General features: G+C 44.5%; 2 protein-coding genes across 2 annotated transcripts; one reads left to right on the top strand and one right to left on the bottom strand.

Moving 5' to 3' along the window:
• Positions 1–2,105: 2,105 nt before the first annotated feature.
• Positions 2,106–10,219, top strand: LOC117014974 (gastricsin). Its single transcript, XM_033093296.1, has 9 exons — positions 2,106–2,286; positions 2,779–2,935; positions 4,095–4,212; positions 4,730–4,848; positions 5,756–5,955; positions 7,297–7,419; positions 8,636–8,783; positions 9,663–9,761; positions 9,981–10,219. The coding sequence occupies exons 1-9, from the start codon at positions 2,231–2,233 to the stop codon at positions 10,131–10,133; spliced, it is 1,173 nt and encodes a 390-aa protein (XP_032949187.1). The 5' UTR covers positions 2,106–2,230; the 3' UTR covers positions 10,134–10,219.
• A 3,307-nt stretch (positions 10,220–13,526) lies between these two features.
• Positions 13,527–19,551, bottom strand: PIFO (primary cilia formation). The gene is made up of 6 exons (XM_033093185.1): positions 19,481–19,551; positions 19,088–19,230; positions 18,349–18,450; positions 17,447–17,577; positions 14,782–14,899; positions 13,527–13,757 (listed from the first exon to the last, which is right to left on the bottom strand). Exons 1-6 carry the CDS (start codon positions 19,497–19,499, stop codon positions 13,689–13,691), a joined length of 582 nt encoding a protein of 193 aa, XP_032949076.1. The 5' UTR covers positions 19,500–19,551; the 3' UTR covers positions 13,527–13,688.
• Positions 19,552–20,710: the final 1,159 nt, after the last annotated feature.

Below are 20,710 nucleotides of genomic sequence, written 5' to 3'. Positions count from 1 at the left end.
CCACCAGGTGGCAGCAGCCTACAGGGTTACATTTTTCATGTGACCAGGAAGAAAACGGAGCACGAGAAAAGCAATTAGAATATTTTCCAACAAAAAATGAAATCAAATGTAAATCTCTTGGTCATTATTGTTAAAATTGTTCCTTCCTGCACATTGAAGTAAAGAGAGTTTGCACACAGCAGGCTTAGAGGGGAGGCTGTGGTTGGATAGAGGTTGAGTTCAGACAAACCAGACTTGAGGTCCCAGCTCTGCCTTTTATTAACGATGTGATCACAGGGGCGTTAAATTAGCGATGATTACATGAAATATGTGCTTGATTCAAAGTCGGTGTTCAATAAGTGAGCGCTATCACTATAAACATATCCTATACAGTTCTTAAGTTTTTCTTTAAGAATTCATTTCTATGAAGAAACATTACATCATACACATGAAATTGGAAACTTCTTTGGCTTCATGCATAGCTCAAAGGCTTCAAGGGTGGATTCACGGGCAAAGTTCAAGTAAGTTCTCTCGTGCCAGCTACAACTTTCCCTAGGGAATCATTTTGGTAACTGGCCTTTTTCATGAATGCTTCTAAAAATGCTACAATCTAAAAAACTAGTATAAATGATATATAGAAGGTAGTCAGTGTGTCATTTGCTGGATTTCAAAAACTTTACTGGCTCCTTACTGCTTACAGAATAAAGTCAATGCTGCTTTGCGTGATATCTAAGGTCTATCTTACAATCTGTTTATGCCCATGTAGATTCTGAGTACTGTATCCCAGTAGTCCTAACCACGGTGTGTTGTAATTAGTTAGGATGCATGCCTTTAGGAATTTGGTAGAATCATAGTTCAAATACTGCAGGGACTAAATACGTACTGCTTTAACTCTTTCGCTGCATTAATTGCTTTCAAGTTTTTTTTTCCAAAATGTGTCATAAATCCACAAAAAAACCAAAAAGTTGACTTTTTGACTATTTTATGCATTTAATAATAACAATTTGAGCTGCTTTGTATATAAATGACATTATTTTTTACGTATAAAAATTTCCTATTGTTATTCATTCTTGAAAAACACAAACACCTAGAAAAATGTACATCTGCTTTCCTAAACTTCCTTTCTGGAAGTTTCCATTCACAGTTGGCAGATGGAAACATTCATTGGGATATATCCGACCATCACAGCAAAAGGGTTAATACAGTATTGTAGACCCAAGAGCATTTCTAGTTTAGTATTACAGTCCTTCCCATTTCATATGGTTTCTTGAGTAGAAAATAATTGTCAAAGCTACAATTAGCATGATGAGACTCGTGCAGATCCAGTGCAGGTGCTTTGGATGTGTCTTGGCTGACAAGGAACCTTGTTGAGAACTACTCTTCTGGTCTTGTTAGTCACAATGTTCTCTGAACGCATTTCAGAGAACACAATTTCACTCCTTTGTGCCACTGATCAAGCTTTTCTTCTGCTGCGATGGCTTTTCCACTTCTCCTTCCTTTCTCATCTCGCATCCTGCAAGATCCTCCTCAAATGTTACCTCGTCTGTGGAGCCTTTAACATCCCACCGAAGCTATCACTCCCTGCTTCAGGAATACTGTTATTATCCCTTTCATTCATTCAACACACATTTAAATGCCTACAGTGATCAAGTCGCCTCCAAGTTTGATTATGTGTCAATCGTTCCAGCAGGAATGCAGACATTTGCATCCAAGGACCATTTCTTAACAACCCTTGCACTCCCAGAGGTGTGCACAGAGTAGGCACTCAAGGTAAGACTGATCAGAGGACGAGGGAGGAAAAGGAGAAGCCTTTTAGAGATAGACTGTAAATCTCAAAACAGCACATGCCCTTTGGAGCTAAAGAACAAATGGCTCCATTGTTCCAGTAGAAGTTGCCAGCACCCATTTCCCAGTAGACACAGGCACCAGAATCTTTTGTCCCCAGTACAGTTTACATTTGTTATCACATGCTAATCTTCAGATTCCATCAGCAAAGCCATTAATTGCTTTTTTAAATTGACCACAGAGTAGATATTAAAGTCCTCGATGCTTGCCAAAGGGAAAAACAAACAGAATCCATGAATGTGTAGGGGCACAAGCTTTTACAAAGGTAGAAAAGCCCACGTGCCTAGAGAGGTGAAGTGCAGGGAGATCAGGGTATAAAAGAGGGACCCAGCCAGCCTCTGTGTGTCCCAACACTCGGGTCTGCCACTGTGTCCTGCGTGTTGGTGAGCAGTTGGAAACCAGCACCATGAAGATTCTGGTCTTGGTCTTCGTTTGTTTGCACCTCTCAGAGGCTGTGGAAAGGTGTGTGTGTACTGGGATTCAGCTTCACTGTGAATTCCAGCCCTAAGGTAGCATGACAAGCTTGGAGAGGCAGTCAGATTATCTCTGGGTATCATGAACTGAACATCCACTGGGGAACAAGACTTGAAATGGATGGTGCGCGTGCGTGCATGTGTGTGTACAAGGGTGAGTTGAGTGTTTTGTCGGCTAAGAAGGAAGGATGCACAATCCCTGCCTCAAGCTTACAGGAGGGACTGGGAAGAAACAGACATTTATTCTCTGGAAACAATATATAAGGACAAAAACCCAATTATGCGGTGTAGTGTATTTCCATGCTGGAAATCCTAGGATGACTGCAGAGGTCAGAACTTGCTAAAATCTGGAGGATTTCCTGTAAGAGGCTCTTCTTTAGAGTACTGAAGAGGATTGAAAACTCCAGGTGAGCTCATTGGAGAACTTGCTTTAATGCGGCGAAGTGAAGCTCATTCTTTTCGTTTACCCTATTTTCTGCAGAATTGTTCTGAGAAAAGGCAAGTCTATCCGCCAGGCGATGGAGGAGCAGGGCATACTGGAAGCGTTCCTGAGGAACTACCCAAAGGGTGATCCAGCTGCCAAGTATTATTTCAACAATGATGCCGTGGCTTATGAACCCATCACCAACTACTTGGATGTGAGTGAAACAGGCGTGGGGGTGGGTCCATAACCCTGGGCTAATAACCATTTTTAAATACTCACTTGTACCCCTCATTAGCTCTGATTTTGGACTAGTGACTAAACCTAAGTCTCACCTTCCTATGGAAAATATCTGAATAAATTATAAGTTACTACCATCTAGTAGGATAGTTGTTCCCTTTCCTTCTTCCTTTCTTCTCATTGCTGGCCCGTTTCTCTAAAACCCCATTTATATGGCTAAGAGAGTCATAGTCAATTGAATGGTCAAGTCAATAGAGAGATCCAAAGGAAGCCCTAGCCACGAGCTCCAGGGGAAAAAAGGAAAACACACGTAAGGCCACTAGGCAAAATTTCTAATGGCTCCAGACACTATATACCTCCCCTCTTGGGAAAGATACACAGGTGCCCAGAGTAAATATTTGAATGTTCTTGAGGCTACAATGTCTGCTCAGGGCATGTCAACATACTGGTGTCCTGTGGATTGTCATTAGTGAGATGATACATAAAGTGTCAGAGCTGGAAGCCACTTTAGGGGTCTCCTATTTCAACTCTCACATTTTATTAAGTGGAGGAACTAGAGGCAGGAAAGTGACATGACTGGCCCAAGTTCCCTTAGAACTTCAACTGTTTCTTAGTGAAATTTTCTTCTTGCTTTTCATGCTGCCTCTCATCCTAGATTTCCTAGTCCCCTTTCTAGTATGTGACCAGGAGGGAGGAGAATGGTGGTGGAAGTGTCTAACACTGGAAGAGAAGGGGAGAAGTGTGTGTGTGTGTGTGTGTGTGTGTGTGTGTGTGTGTGTGTGTGTTAGAGAGAGAGAGAGAGATGTGGGAGGGTGAATGGATACTTGGAGAAGAGAAAAAAGTGATTTCTTCTCCAACCTTCTCCCCGCATAGCATGATACTACATCCATAGAGGTATCACCTTATTGCAAAGTAGAAAACATATTTGCAAGATTAAGTCTCTGCTGGCCAAAGGCTAACAATTAGGGAGAAAACAAAAAGTGAAATATTGAGAGGAGCTGGCTCCACATAGGGTGGAAAGATTGTGGGAGAAGCCTCTTATTCTCCTAAAGAAATGATTCTGGCAAAATGTGCCTCCAGTGGGTCAACTTCTTTCCCAAGGCTCCTTAACGAGGGTGACAAATCTTTCTTTGCAGGCTTTCTATTTTGGGGAGATCAGCATTGGGACTCCACCCCAAAATTTCCTGGTCCTCTTTGACACCGGCTCCTCCAACCTGTGGGTACCCTCCACCTACTGCCAGAGCCAGGCCTGTGGTGAGTATAGCACTATCCCCACCCACCCCCTGGATGGGAGCAGAAGGAGGGGCAGAGTCAGCTTGGAGCACAGGCTTATAATGCCAACTCCAGAGTTCTTGGTGCATATTCATGATCTCATCCTCCTTAAGTTAGGAATATCTGGAAATCTTGCCCTCAGTCTACATTTTAGAAGTGCTGACAGTTCTGGAAAGAGACAGAAGAAATAGACTAAGACTTCCATTTCTTTCTGCATTCATTGTCCCTTTACCTCAGCTCTCTCTTACGGGCAAGAATTCCTGGCACTTTTGAGGTGATCCCATCTCTCAGGGAATGGTAGATTCAAAGGAATTCAGGGAATGTTTATTATTCAAGGGGACACACTTTTGGGGGGCTACCACAATTTGTCTATATTACAAAGGATCTGAGACTGAGTCTCATCTCAGATTTGGTCAGTGATCCCAGGCCATGGAGGGTACGTGGCCTCCAAGTATTTGGGGAAGCAGTGAATGACGCTAATATTCCATTCTTTCCACAGTCAATCACAACAGGTTCAACCCCAGCCTGTCCTCCACCTTCAGAAACAATGGGCAAACCTACACACTATCCTATGGGAGTGGCAGCCTGAGTGTGGTGTTGGGATACGACTCCGTGACCGTGAGTGACGCTGTAGCTTCTGAGGGTCTGCGATTGGACTCCCATGTTCTAGAGCAGGGTGTCCAAACTTTTTTCAACGGTTTTCACCAAGGGCCCTATGCGGTAAAATACACAAACAGCCGGGCCACTCACTCGAGGTGAAGTACGTATTGCCTCACCTGGTTTATTTAAGTAAATATATTTTTGGAATTTGCTGCAGGCCAATTAAAAATGGATTGCGGGCCGCAATTGGCCTGCGGGCCGCAGTTTGGACACCCCTGTTCTAGAGGCTTAAGCTGTGAGAGAAAACATGGTTACCAATTAGGTACAACCTTCCCCGGAGCTGATAGCTGGAAAGGACATCAAAGGCCATCCGATTCAACCTTCCTCCCAAAACAGGAATTTCTTCCACAGCAGTCCTGACTGCAGAAAGCTCTTTATGTTGTCTTAAAGTTACTGTGTTGCCTTGTGACTTTGCTCCCTGGTTTGACCGCTGCCCTCTGGAACCACATAGATTACATCTGCTTCCTCTCCCACACAATGTCACTTTGGATAATTGAAAACCTGGCCTTCCACTATTTTCTTGTTTCTTTACATCTAACAGCCACAGTTTCTCTATTATTCTTGCACATGGATTGTTCAGTATAAAACCAATCACTGTCCTTTCACTGTCCACAGAAGAGGAAACCACACCTCCAAAGAACAGTCACCTCTGCTTCCCCAACACTCACACTCTTTTTCCCCCCAAAACACACACGATTGAGTGACACTGTTGCCCTTTCCACACCCACACCCGTGATTGAACTCAGCGTAAAAGCCCACTTTCTTTCCCCAGGAAAGTTCTAGATTCCAGATTCTGGGCACCTAAGTCTGTCTGGGAAGGATTTGTCCCCGTGAATTGTTAAGTTCTTCTGTCTGCTCGTCCCAGGTCCAGAACATCGTCGTCAATAACCAGGAGATTGGCCTGAGTGAGAATGAGCCCAACAACCCCTTCTACTATTCAGACTTTGATGGAATCCTGGGAATGGCCTACCCCAACATGGCGGTGGGGAACGCCCCGACAGTCATGCAGGGGATGCTGCAGCAGGGCCAGCTCACCGAACCCATCTTCAGCTTCTACTTCTCTCGGTAAGAAGCCGTGTCCTGGGAAGAACTCAGACAACAAGGCTCTGTGGGGGCACTTTCAACAATTCGACATCAGGCAGGGCCCAGCTTGCAAAACCTTCCAATACAATGACTATCGCTGGCTATATACAACCCATATATTTCTGAACATTTGTAATCATATTTTTGGGGGAAGTTGTTTTTTTTAATTTTATTGGGGAATAGTGTGTTTCTCCAGGGCCCATCAGCTCCAAGTCATTGTCCTTCAATCTAGTTGTGGAGGGCACAGCTCAGCTCCAAGTCCAGTCACTGTTTTCAATCTTTAGTTGCAGGGGGTGCAGCCCACCATCCCATGTGGGAATCAAACCAGCAACCCTGTTGTTCAGAACTCATGCTCTAAACAACTGAGCCATCCAGTCGCATCAAGAATGTTTAATTATGGCCATAAGTAATATCATAACTTTCTTTAAAAAAAAGCAATAATCCTTCAATATTTGTTTAGTAAATCTGGAGATTACTGTACTAGATCAGTACCACTGTAGAGCTATAGAACCAACCACATGACCATTTACTGGTGAAGAGAACAATAATGAAATGATAATTATAACAACACCTTTGGCTTTATAAAATGTTCTGTAGCAAATACTTCAAATGACATCTCAAAAACCCTGTTGTTAGCCTCATTTTGCCAGTGAGGAAATGGAAGCTCAAATAGGCTGTGAATGTTGAACAATGTCACCCACGGGTGGGTGTGAAGCTAAGACTCCAACACAAATGTCTTGGTCAGAAAGCCCGGGCTTTTCCTGCTCTACGTGGCCTTGAACTTTCTTGGTAAACTTTACTCTCTGATTCTTCTTTTCTAAACACATGATCCTCAAGCTACCGGAAGTCCAGATGGCTTTCTTCTCTGACTGGTAGGCCCAGGGCCGTGAGCACAAGAGGCCTAAATCCTGTTGACGTTATCTAGTTACCAACTTGGCCGTGACAGGAGTGTCCCCATCATAGCCCACTTGAGGCCCCATTCCAGGTCCTCTCAGAAGGGTTCCTTCTTATTCTCACTTTGCCCCAGGGAGGGTTTTTCTAGGGTACTTTCATTGTTTTCCGGTGCCTGGTTTCCAATTCTGTCTTCTTCTTTACAGACATAGTCTGTGTTTCCAATGCTCTGATACTTTGGGTGTTTCTCTGAGAATTTCCTTTCCATTGTACCTTGAGCCAGGTGGAGACTACAGAGCATCTCAAAGGATAGCACCCCCACATTCTGCGGTACCTCTGTGTCTGAGGGAGGGTGGGAAGGGGAGAGGCAAGAGAGGAACGCCTCACTCCTTTGTGTGATGGAAGCTCATGCTCATTTCCATTTCTTCCCAGCCAGCCAACCCATCAGTACGGTGGGGAGCTCATCCTGGGAGGTGTGGACACCCAACTTTATTCCGGTCAGATCGTCTGGGCCCCTGTCACCCAGGAAATGTACTGGCAGATTGCCATTCAGGAGTAAGTAGAGAGGACCCTTCCTATGGATTACAGATACTCCTAGGGTGTTCCTCCAGTGTGACAATATTTTCTGTTCCTGTCATGGCATGCATTTCTTAAAGAATCACCAAACCCTCAGGCTGAGATGGTCCTGGAGCTCAGTAGACTCTGGCATCTACCTTTTGACTGAACATTTTGGGGTCACTGAGCCTTGTCATGCCAGCAGATAGGTCCATTCCTAGACACTGTGAATCCACGTCTTGATTCTTTATCCCAATTGGCATACTTTTTACCACTTCTATCATCAGTAAAAGTAATCGCTGTCATTGGTGTTTTCTACGTGCCAGATACTATGCTGAATATTTTACATATATTATGGCATATAATTTCCACAGCACTCTAAGGAGGCCAGCAGTATATTTCATTCTATAGATAAAGAAATCAAGGTTCAGAGGTTAAGCAACGTATCCAAAATCACGCATTTCACAAATTTCAAAATCTGAGCATACGCGTATCTGATCCCAAAATCTATGATGCCAAATCAATTACTTCTACACTCTGAGTTCTCAAGAATCTTCATCACATGTAAATGAAAGACAAACACCTTTGGCCTGTACTCAGGACCACACGGAAACTAGGCTCTGCCTATCAGTAGGGCCTTCTCACTACTTCTTGATCTGAAGCCTAGACTTTGCCGAGCCCTTGCTCCTTGCCAGGACTTTCTTGCTTCTTTTCTGTTGATTACCCCTGATGTGCCCCCGCTCTCCTTAGTTAGTCATGGCTCAGCGTACTCTGTTGTCTCCTCTTCGTTAAAATAAGCTCCTTAAAAACAGTAAGTACAATTTACCTTCTCCTTATAGGACCTTAATCCTCGTGAGAGTGTTTTGCACAGGATAGGTGCTCAAGGGGTATCTATTAATTGACTACAAGCCCTGACTGTGTTTGGTACTATGTGCTGGGCCCCATATAGGTAGATTTAAAAAGAGAAGATACAGGTCCTGCCTTCCAAGAGCTTTCAGCCAGAACTGGAGGGATTGCCAGGCCAAGACTGGAGCTATTACTCCAATAATCACAAAGGCACAGAAGCATTACATGGGCACACGTGTCATGGGGTGGTGGCCTGGCTGCCTGGAAGAGGCAGCATGGCAGAGCTGCTGGGTTGGAGGGAGGAGGGGTGGACATGTGTCATGTTTGCAGCAGAGGTACCTGACTCTCTTTGTGTTGCTGTCGCCCTCAGGTTTGCCATTGGTAACCAGGCCACTGGCTGGTGCTCTCAGGGCTGCCAGGCCATCGTGGATACAGGGACCTTCCTGCTGGCTGTTCCCCAGCAGTACATGGGCGCTTTCCTGCAGGCGACAGGAGCCCAGCAGGCTCAGAATGGTGATGTGAGTAGCCAGAAGCCAAGGGTTTCTCTGCACATCCAGGCAGCCTCCATACAGGAGCCTGAGTGTCATGAGCTCATGAGAGGGAGGATGAAGGGCTGGGTGGGGAGCTGAGCCCCTGGAGGACAGGTCAGGTGGGGACACGGCATGGATCTCAGGCATGAACCCTCAGTGCAAAGAAGGGTAAAGGCAGGGAGTAATATCAACTCCATCAGATTGTGAGTGTGAGCTGAATGGCTGGCAGGTGGTGCTGCTGGTTCTAGAAGCACATTTCCGCTTGGTCTGACCAGTGTCATTTGACTGCGTGAGACAGAAGCAGGACATAATGCATTTCTCCATTCCACTGGGATTTCTTTCTTTGCTAGGAACACACATTTGGGTTTTACTCTGAGTAGCCTCCTGTCCCCACACCGGCTCCCCTTTGTACACTTATCTGTAGTTTGCTTCTTCTGGCATGCAAGAATCTGGGTCCAGACTAACTCCTGGTTCCTCAGGGTGGTGTGTGTGTGTACATGGACATGTGCACAGAAAGGTAGAGAGAAGAGTGTGTGAGAGTATGCTTCTACAGCTGTGTGCCCAAGCTTTTTCTCTGTAATTTGTATTTTCTGAGGTTAGAAATTGTGTTCTGGAATGAACCTAACTCCTTACGGCCATCTCCATACAACCAAAATCTAAGCGCTGAGATGTGTTTAAGAACACTCAGGAAGCACGAGGGCCTGGTCAGTGGTGTGCGTGGGGATCAGGCTTTGCCTTCCATTGCCTGAAAGTGACTCTGTTGGAAGGTCAAGAAGAGAGGCCCACAGGAAAAGGGGGCGGGGCGTGGGCCCTTTGTCTGGGTCACCGTCCCCTGCACTCTGCAGCTTTGCATCTTCTCTCTCCCAGTTTGTGGTCAACTGTAACTCCGTACAAAACATGCCCACCGTCACCTTCATCATCAGCGGGTCCCAGTTCCCTTTGCCTCCCTCTGCCTATGTCCTCAACGTACGTATTCACTCCCAGGATCCGGGCAAATGTCATTGGCTGGGCCCGACAGCTGTTCTGTGTCCCAGCTCACATCTGGGCAGCCACGGGGAATCCCCGGGGGCAGGGCTGAGTTTAGAGATCCCCCGGGTGTCATGGAATATAGGGTGGGGGAAGTTCCGGTGGGCAAAGATGTCTAAAGTTCAATTGGTTATATCCTCATGTCTTTTGTCTCTTTAGAACAATGGCTACTGCAGGCTTGGAATTGAGGCCACTTACCTGCCCTCCCCCAGTGGGCAGCCCCTGTGGATTCTGGGAGATGTCTTCCTCAAGGAATATTACTCTGTCTACGACATGGCCAACAACAGGGTGGGTTTTGCCTACTCTGCCTAATGAGAGGCAGCTGTCTCCACCGTCCCTGCAGGACTGTGGCCTTGCCCTAATGTGTCTGTGGGCTGACAGCAGCATTTTCAACTATCCTGACCCCTTCTGCTCACGAGCTTTACTAATAAATCAGGAAACTACAAACGTCTTTGAAGTTCGTTCCAAAATATCTTTTTGTGTGTTCTGCTCTTAGTAGTTTATTCCAAATTGAAACTTAGCAAGGGCTATTTTAGGGGAGCTGTTGTTCAATGGGACAGAAGCCAGGAGAGGAGGTGTCTAAGCAGGGATCTGCCGCACAGATGGTAAGGACGCGGTGGTATCTGCACGAGGAACTCTGGCTGGAAGTTATCACCCCTCCCAGCACTCTCTCCTCTAATGACTTTTCCTCTCTATTCTTAGAAAAGAACACGAACCAGAGCAATCCTGACTTAAGAAAGTTAGAGAAGAAATAAGAAACCTTAGCATTTCAAACAGGTGCTCTGAAGCCCAAAGTCTGATGACAAAACAGGTTTTTTATGGAGGGGAACAGCACAGTTTTAATGAGCTTGAATATTGGGAATTTTCACAGTCCCTTTTACTCCCTTCTGGTACTTTCAGGCTGCCTCAGATATTCACTTAATTAGCACATAACTCTTCTGTGATAGAAAATTGGAGGACCGGGGCAGCGGGGAGGCAGGGGGGGGGGGAGAGAGAGAGAGAGAGAGAGAGAGAGAGAGAGAGAGAGAGGGAGTCATAAGGATAGGAAAGAGTATTTAGAGAGAAAGACTTGGAAGGTAACAAGGAAGTGAGAAGGGATAGAAAGTATGGAGGGTGGACTGGAAACTCAAAGCTAGCGTGGGGACCCATCTGCCTACCCTGAATTGAAGTATACCATATGCAATGAGTGGCTCTGGAGAAGAGGGAATGAAAATGTTAAGCCACCTTGACCAAAGTGAGCGTGCCTTGCTTTTCCTCAGCAGTACTTTTTCTCTGCCAAAATAATTGGCTTCATTGCTCTAATCCCCTATGTCTCTTTCCCTACTCTTACTTCTAAACTGGAATCCCCTACAGTGCCCTGGCCTGTGTCCCTCTGAAGCCACATAGCTGAGGGCAGTAAGGGAAAATCCAGAATTGCCAGAGGGACTGAAAAAGGAAAGTAGCTTCAAAGACTAATTGAAATTAGCCTCAGTTCAGGAACATTTTAGGAGCCTTACCTTCCTACTGAGATCAGAATAGGAAGAGTCAACCCCATTTGGAAGATCCCATTTTTGTTTTCAAAAAGGTGATGCAATTGACAGTTTTGGGTGGTGATGGTGGTGGTGGTGGGGACAACCTCCAGAGTCTCATGGGTAAATGGCAACCATTCTCTCATTAAGAGTGTCTCCAGTCAGAGAGTGAAGCTGTCTACAAAACCCCATACACAGAAGAGGAAGGCTCTCTTCCACTCAGTCTAGTCTCTTTCCCTCTGCTCTAGGGTGGACTGGGGTGGCCTTGTTGGCCTGAAAACGCAAGTGTGGGTGCTCTGATCTGAATGGTTAGCATAAAGTGGATCCTTTATGAGGCTCAGGAAGACATTCCCAAGAGGAGAGTTCCTGGGCACACACGGTTCTGTTCTTTAGGTGCCAGAACCATGAGTGTGAGAGAAGCCCACTTTTACTTCAGTAAGCAGTTTCCTCCTGCTTGGCTAGAATGGACTTCATGCTGTCGTTTCTTTCTGCTTCCTCATTAGTAATGAACATCTGATTATGCTCCTGGTGACTGGTGGGTGGAAATTTGGCACCCAGAAGTACAAACCTCTTCTCTCTATGGAAAGTTGGACTAGGGGCTGACCTCAGGAGGATAAGGCTGGAGCTAGTTTGAAGGGGAAGGAAAAGGTGATGTAAGATGTCATGAAAGACCCCAGAGGTGTATCAGTAGGAGGTTTTCCAGAACTAGGATCGGAAAACAAGAGATTTACTTATCTTAAAACAGACACTGACGGGAGTTCAGTTTTTAATCCTAGGATCACAGGATGAGGGAAGGCAGAGAACTAGAAGATGAGAAGCAGTATGAGGGGTTACCCCAGGGAAGGACTCTGTCACATGAACCACACTTAGTATTCGCTCAATGTTTATTTGCAATGCTTTGATTTATTTCAACAAGTATTTATTGAGCGTGCGCCATATGCTAAATGCTATGATGGGTAGTGAGGATATAGATCACAGATATACATAGCTGAAGGATTTATGGAAGTGGAGATCTTAAAGAGCACAATGTCTTCTACTCTCTCAACTAGGGCAAAGGTGATGGATAGGGTATACTGCCAGCTTGGGGAATTCATAAAGGATATTAGGTATCATTGCGATGCCTCAAGGATATTAAATATTTGTTAAGTAGCGTAGAGCTATGCACCTTTCAAGACACGAGAAAAAAAAGATAAATAAATGAGTCCCAGGAAGCATTCTGTCTGCTGGAGAGTCCAATATGTACACAGCCAACTGAATACTGCAATGGGTAAGGGTCGTGACAGAGTATGCAAATGTGATCAGAAAAGAATGAGAAAGAAATGTAGGATCCAAGATCAAGGCGACATACATTATTTTAACCAGGTGAGAAAGAAAAGCTTCAAACGTAGGAAGAGGGAAGATTGGGGAGAGCCTTTGTTGTTGGGAAAGAGACTTTCTCTTTGGGGGGACAACTAGCTAGACTTTGTTAATCAAATGGGACAAACACTGGTGAGGAAATAATGGCCATGTTCCTTTGTTCAGGAATATTCCATGAAGTACTGGAGAGACAGTGAGGTCTCTGCAGAGAAGCTCATCATGGGGGTCCCCTCCTTTGGGAGGACCTTGCAGCTGGCTCGGGACTTCTGACACCTCAGTCTGTGCCCAGCTCCCAGGAGCAGGGTCACCTGCTCCTCATGCATGACGCTGGCTTCTGGGCTTACTATGAGGTAACCAACATGGCGAATTCAGGCTGAAAATGCACTGGGGAAAACACTTTCATTCTCCAAGGCATCTTGCTGCCCTTCTACTCTAGTGTTCCTGTACCCTGGCCTCTCATAGCTCAAAGCATAAGCAGCCTGGGAAAAGGCAGGTTGATGGCTGCGGAACACTTTTTTACTAAAAAAAAAAAAAAATCAATCTGAATTTCCTTTTTGGGTTTTGAATTGTCTGGCACCATTTTTCCCACAGCCCCAAAGCCATACACCATTGTATTCCATCCAGGTCAACGGCTGGAGAAGCATTTCAATAGTCTAGCCTGGGGATGCAAATAATTTGATTTCCCTTCTAACTGGAATTGATTGTTTACTCAAATCCTGTGCTGAAGATTCAGAGACTGATGGATGAATGATTCACAGCGTTTGCTATCCCAGTGAACACGCAACAGTAACAAACCCCCAGACCCATCTTCGTATGTGTACAACAAACCAACACACGGAGAGAGAGTACTCTGGTCTTTTTGCTCTCACATATGCTCTCACATAAGAGCCCCTCGCCCCACCCTGGGCCCCAAGCTGGCAGACAAGAGGGTCACAGCAACACTCTGTCCTCCCCGCTGGAGATTTTGGGGTCAGGAGGAACAAGTGAAGGCAGTCCCAGCTTCTCAACTGTAAAACAGGCTTAGGTAGGCCACACGGTTCCGAAACTTTCTAAAGTCTTTGTCGGTGGACAGCTACAATGAAAGAAAGTTGTCTCAGTCAACATTCTGACCAGAACTCTCTGTCTCTGGTCTTCCTGGCTATATAAAATAGAACTGCCGGTTCTAGCTGGAGCGGCCTCGCTAAACCCCATCCGGAAGTCATCCAGCCTTAGCCATTCTCTCAACTTCTGTATGTACATAGACTCTTCGTCATCTTACTCTGGTGTCTAGTACGGTAAGAATTACTTTTTATTTGGTAAAAATCTCTAAGTATAGCTGGTAAACTTTTTGAAAACAAAGATTATGTGTTTAATTCTTGAATGTCACCCATACGCCCTGGCATATTGATACTAATACACTAGGCATTTAATAAACATTGATGGAATTATCCAAAGTTCACCAGGGGGGGAAAAAGGCACCTCTAGAATTATGACAGCTAATATGGATTGAGCCCTTATTATGTTATAGGTACAGTACTAAGTGCTTTTTTATGTCATTCGATCTTTACAACCTTATCAGATGATTCTATTATTATATCCACTTTGTAGATAAGCAAATTAAGGCTAAGAAAAATTAGGGGACTTGCCCAAGATCACACAGCAAGTAAATATTTGGAGCTAGTATTTGAACCCAGGTAGTCTATCCCCAGAATCCATACCTCTATAGAATGTTCTACAGACCCCTCATGATCTACTACTCAAGTGATGTGATGGAAAGAGCACTGGCTTGGGAGTCACAAGATTTAGATCCAAGCTGTGCAACCTGCACAAGTCACTTAATCCATCTGAGCCTCGATTTCCTCTTCTATCCCACAGGGATAATTCTCCTGTACCTACCGCAGAAAATTATTTGAGGATTAAATAAGAAAATGTGACTTTTGTTCACTCATGCACACCTTTAAAAACATCTAATAAAATCACGTAATGATCCCCATATGCATATACACACACAATTATGCAAATAATTTCAGGAGAACAAGACTTCCTGCAGCTCCTTCGCATGCTCCTGGCTAAGAACCCCTGACACATATAGAAGGACTTGATAGTGCTCATATTACCTCAGTTTTGAAGGTTCTCTTCTGTAGACACGGAACCTGAGCCCAGTCTGGAGATCCAAATTTCATTGGCCAGTTGATTTTGGGGGGTGGCTTTATTTTTGGGTTGTATGTGCCAGGGCTAGAAATAAAAATTTATAACATCATGTATAACGAGTTAGTGACCATATACGAATGCCATCACTACCACAGCTGTCCCTGCACTGCGCCTAACTCCTTGGGATCGATCAGCTTTTCAATGTCAGACAAGCATAAGGTTCCTTTGCCTGTTTATGTATTTCTAATTAGGTGTTAGTGTGAAAGATATCCCGTCTTGACATCCAGCTAGGGTAAAAATAGACTGTAGTTTAAAAAATATTTCTGCAACTCAGTATTTTTAGCCGAGAGACCAGAAGATCCCGGAAGTGATGGATGATAAGCGCAAGCTACCACAGTGATGACTTAGTACTGCCCATGATTTCAAATTGTGCGTAACAATGCAGTGATAATTTAATCTGTCCGCAATCTAGGGACAGCAAAGCAGAACCAGTTCAATTTTCTTAACAGTGGGATTATTTTATAGTCGCTTTTACTCAAAACACTGTGCCTTTCGGTATAGACTCTGCTGTCGTGTACATAACGCTTACGGTGTACACGGGGGTCAAGATTCAACACTTCTACCTCCATATCGCAACCTTGAGCAAGTTACATTCCCTCTCTGATCCTTGGGTTTCTCATTAATAACACAAGGACCTTGACCCTTTGCCCTACCATTCCGTCCATTCTGAAGGGCTTCCTAAAGCACTCAGAATACACCCCTTGACCTACAGGCTATGTACTTTAGCCCCGTCCCTTCTCGTCTGTCTCATTTCCTCCTTGCTCACTACACTGGAGCCAGACTAACTAACCTTCTTTCTTTTTCCCTCACACCCAATTCCTTCCCAATTTATAGCCCTTGCATTTGCTGTTCCTTCTGCCTGGGCAGCTCTGGGCCCAGATCTTCTCAAGGCCAATTCAGTCTTATTCTGATTTCAGATCAAGTGTCATTTCCCCTTGATAGAGGAGCCTCCAGTCCATCACTCCATATCATCATCATCCTGTTTTATTTTCTTCAGAGCACATCACGAGGTTACCACACTTTCTGGTTTGCCCATGACAATGCTAGCTTATGCTAGCTACTGTCTTGGTATAATTATTAATAAGGTTCGCTTTCACTCTCAGAAGTGTCACGGTCAGACTCATACATCACATGGCCGCTCTCCTTATTCCTATCGATATTTTCCTGTTTATTGGCGTCTCATCTGTCTAGACTCCGCAGTGCAAGCTCCAAGGAATCAGGAGCTTTGTGTGATGGGTTTAATGCAAAATCTCGGGAACCTACAAAATTGCCTGGCACGTTTATAAATATTTATTAAATGACTCACTGTGATTTACAATTCTATGATACCAGACATCATATGATACCAGGAAGGGCAAGACGTTGAATCTTTAAAGATAAGTGGTTATTTAGTTGGCATGGTTTTTTAAAAATTTATTATTTTTTAATATTCAGTTTCAAAATTGAGATATAATTGACATACAGCATTGTTATTAGTTCTAAGTGTACAACATAATGACTGGATATATGTATATATTGTGAAATGACCACCAAAGTAAGTTTAGTTAACAACCATCACCATGCATAATGATAAATTCTTTTCTTGTGATAAGAACGTTTAAGATCTCTCTTAACAACTTTCACGTATACAATACAGTATGATTAGGTTGGTGCAAAAGTCATTGTGGTTTAAAAGGTTAAAAATAATTCCAAAAACCGCAAAGACTTTTGCACCAACCTAATATTAACTGTAGTCACATGCTATAGATTACATCCCCAGGATTTACTTATAACTAGAAGTTTGGACTTTTATTTATTTATTGTTTATTATTCGTTTCAGGTGTACAAAACAATGTAGTGATTAGACATTTACACACCTCACAAAGTGATAACCCCAATAAATCTACTACCCATCTGACACTGTACACAGCTATATATTTTAAAAATTATAGTTGATATTATATTATATATATAGTTTATATGTGTACTATATATATAGTTTAGATTAGTTGCAAGTGTACAGTGTACTGGTTAGGCATTTATATAATTTATGAAGTGATTCCCCCAATAACCTAATACCCATCTGACACTATACATAGTTTTGATAACATTGTTGACTATATTTCCCATACTGTATTTCACATCCCCGTGACTACTCTGTACTTCCTAATCCCTTCACCTTTCTCACCCAGGCCCCACGAACCCCCTCCCATCTAGCAACCATCAGTTTGGTCTCTGTATCTGAGACTATTTCTGTTTTGTTTGTTCATTTATGCTGTTCTTTAGGTTCCACGTGTAAGTGAGATCATATGGTATTTGTCTCTCTCGGTCTGATTTATTTCACTTAACATAATGCCCTCATGGGCCATCCATGTTGTTGCAAATGGTAAGATTTCATTCCTTGTATGGAAGAGTAATACTCCATTGTATATATGTACCACAATTTCTTTATCCAATCGTCTATTGATGGGCATTTCAGTTGTTTCCATATCTTGGCTGTTGTGTAGCTGGCATGGTTTTGATGTAACCCCTTCTTTGTATTTCCTATCCTATTGCTCTTTATTGAAGTGCACCGGAAAAGAGGAGACATACCCAAGATGATACGTGTCCTTTGAGTATGTCCTAAATCGAGGCAACAAGGCATTAAATGGAGCAAAATTTTGTTTGTGTTTTTGCTCTCGAGGATTTACCGTCTGGTACATGCCTGGGTAAGGTGTCATATCCTGTTTCCAAGAAAAAAATCAGTATGTTAGAGGGTGATATATGTATACACATATAAAGCCTTATAAGAAGACAAAAACCAGGATGAGGATACTCTTCCTGTTCATGTATCAGCTATGGTTTAACCACCTCAAGCTATAGAAATAGGACGACTGTAGGTAGCAACCAAGATAAAGATGTGGTTCAGCGACCTAAAGGTACATCATGCTTAAGTTGTAGAAATCAACTTAGGCTGGGGAGAGAAGTAAGGTAACTTGTTGCAGCTACTACCCCTACCATGCCACTCAGATTTTTGTTTTGTGTTGTGTTTTAAGTCAGTACCCCTCTTCTTGAGCATAAGTGTTAGGAAAATGTCCAAAAGATTAGGATTCTATACTTAAGATTTGTAGACTTGAAATCCAATCACACAAAAAGGTGAAAAAGTTGAATGTGTTTTTTAACTAACAAGATAACAACGATGCATATAAAAAAGCTTCCAGTATTTTAACGTCAGGTGTCTCAGCACTGAAGCTGTCTTGGACTCTTTCTTCCGAGAATTGTGTTCCTCTCTCCCAGGACACACACACACACACACACACACACACACACACGTGCAATGCTAACACCCACGTTTTTCAGATAGGCTTAATAGCTTTTGCCTCGATGTCTATTTTTCTTGAATTTCAGCTCATATAGTTTAGGTAACCTCCACTCTGTGCCCTTTGCTCTCCAATGCAAATACATGCAACAACATGGATCACACTAAAATTTAAGCACATGCAGCTATTTCTGACCTTGCTGATCGGCTGAAACCTCACGGCTGTTCTGGCTCCCAAAGCATATCCTTTTTTACTGGTCGGGATTTTAGAGAGGTTGTATACCAAGTCATACATATTCTTTGGGTAGTATAAAAAAAAGAGAGAAAAAACAGAGAATGTTATAGTCATCAAAACAGACAGAACTTAGAATGTTCTTATTTGAATCTTCTCTGCAAAAGTTGCTCTCTTTCTTGACTCCTCTGGGTCAAAACCATACAAACAACTGCCTAAGTAACACAGGTAATGTTGTAAATGTGTCTCGATGGGTAGAGTGAATGACACTTGTACTCCTTCCAGGGAATCCAGTCCTCTGAACCCCACAGAGCTGAATTTGCTCTAATCCGAGTGTCAGCCTGATCACATCATTTCATAAACTAATCTACCAGCACATCCACATCCAGATTTGGACTTATGGGAGGGTAACTGGCATTGGTTCACAGGCCTTTCTTTGGAGGTAGGAATGGAGTAGGGACTATACTGGGTCCTACAGGAAATAAAGGCTTGAATATGGGAGGGGGAGGGTGGGATGGAAAGGAGACAGCGATGATCCTGTGATTTCTGACGTTGACCCTGACAGGTGATTGCAGAGAACAAGGACACCTTCTCAGGTTGGGACCCTGCAGGTCACAAATTCCATAGTTTTTCTTCCAAAAAACTTGGGTATCTTTAGACAGATGGGGAACTGAGAACCACCTAAGGGAAGGTGAATACTCACATTTTCTGTTATGTAACATCCAGGCCCTCTGTGGGGTTCTCCCCTAAGAGGGACAAACTTGTTCCCCAAAAAGTTTGGAAGATGGAAGTGAGGGAAGATCTTCTTCTGTTGACATGTTCCAAAGGAGTAGGTAAGCAGTGTCTCTGAAGATCAAGAGAAGATCAAGAAACTCCACAGGAGGGAAGCCCCCCTCCCCCCATAATTGAGCGTGTTGGGGGAGGGTGGGGTGTGTGGAGGCAGAGCAGAGAACAGGGGCCAACCGAGTTCTTAAGAACCAGACCAAACTCCACGAAGGGGAGCGAACTGCATTTCCCCCACTTCGCCTTTCCCAGCCTCCCCAGCCATCCTCTTGCTCTCCACTCTTGACCCCTCTACTACCGCAGCCCTCCTCACCCGCTTTGTTGAAGCTCATCGCACGCGCGCTGCCCGGGTTCGCGTCTGTGTACTGCGTTGCCAAGGGAACAGGGGCGAGCCCGACTGGCTCCAGCGGCGGTACTTCCCCAAGGGGCGTGGCTCCGAGCGCGCCTGCGCAGCGAGTGGGGTCTCCGGAGGAGCCAAAGTTGGGGCGGGAACCCACAAAAGTGTGGACTCTGCAGCTGGGCTGCGGGTAGTTGGGTTTGCTGGACCCCTGGCTGTAGGGGTGAAAGGGTGGGCCGAAGGGCTTTGGAAACTGGGCCACCGGGCATGCGCTGAGGAGAGAGGGACACGGGCTCGCAATGCTTGGAAATTCCGGGGACTGGGACCAGAGAAGTAGAAAAATGCAGCCGCCGCAGTGATGGCGAATGGGAGTGGGCTTTCAGGGCAACGGCCAGAACAGGGGAGTTGGGGACCCTTAGAGCCCAGATAGTTGTTAGGCGCCTCTTAGACCCGCGTTTCCTGTTGCTCAAGCTCTTCCCATCAGGTTGTCCCCTTGGCCCCCTAAACGGGACATGTGGCTTTAAAAGGGCTGGGAGCCATGAGTGCAGCGGTAAGACTGCAGCAGAATCACAAAAGTGCTGAATAGTTGTAAAATCTTGGGCAGTCATCTAATGTCTAAATCCCAGTTTCCTCGTCTCTAAATTGGGAAAGATATTTCCTCTTTATAGGGTTGTTGAGAGGATTAAGAAAGCAGGATGAAAGCAATTCAGTGCCTCCTACTTGGTAGGTGACCATGCAAGGGGTTACTAGTGCAGAAGACAATATCCAGCCAGCTCAGGAGCACTCCCTAACCCAAGAAGAAATGGCAGGGTGTGTGTCGACTTCTTTACCTTTGTCCTGGATATTACCACTAGTTTTCACTTGATTTTAGCATGGCTTCAGGTGTGAGAGGCAACAGAACACACAGTGTGACTGGCTCCTCAGGATGACTCTGGGATCCACTCGTACGCTGGCACATACACCACACATACACCGTCTGCCACGATGATTTTATAGATCTAATGTAAGGTTTCCCTTACAAAGGTGATCCTGAATCCTGCAGGATATTTTGGACACTTGTGAAAGCATTTTCCTTGTTATAAATTATTGGGGGGATGTCCCCGGTCAATGGGCTAGGGGACTGCACCCTCGGCAGTGCATTGGCCATACGGTGAATTGTCTCATGTCCTATATAACATTCAAATGTCCTGCTAGACTCTACCAAAA

This window comes from Rhinolophus ferrumequinum, chromosome 22 (genome assembly GCF_004115265.2).
Source record: "Rhinolophus ferrumequinum isolate MPI-CBG mRhiFer1 chromosome 22, mRhiFer1_v1.p, whole genome shotgun sequence".
Taxonomy (NCBI): Eukaryota; Metazoa; Chordata; class Mammalia; order Chiroptera; family Rhinolophidae; genus Rhinolophus; species Rhinolophus ferrumequinum.
The sequence above is the reverse complement of the archived record's forward strand: the minus strand, read 5'-3'. Positions and strand labels throughout refer to the sequence as shown.

Bases quoted from the DNA above. Each gene is read 5' to 3' on its own strand.
- LOC117014974 (XM_033093296.1), top strand. From the start codon at position 2,231: ATGAAGATTCTGGTCTTGGTCTTCGTTTGTTTGCACCTCTCAGAGGCT. The intron at 2,936-4,094 runs GTGAGTGAAACA...CTTTCTTTGCAG, and splicing joins CCATCACCAACTACTTGGAT to GCTTTCTATTTTGGGGAGAT. The intron at 4,849-5,755 runs GTGAGTGACGCT...TGCTCGTCCCAG, and splicing joins TGGGATACGACTCCGTGACC to GTCCAGAACATCGTCGTCAA.
- PIFO (XM_033093185.1), bottom strand. The intron at 17,578-18,348 runs GTCAGAAATAGC...TCTTGGAAACAG, and splicing joins GGTTTCAGCCGATCAGCAAG to GATATGACACCTTACCCAGG. The intron at 14,900-17,446 runs GTATGTCTCCTC...TTTTATTTCTAG, and splicing joins AAGGACACGTATCATCTTGG to CCCTGGCACATACAACCCAA.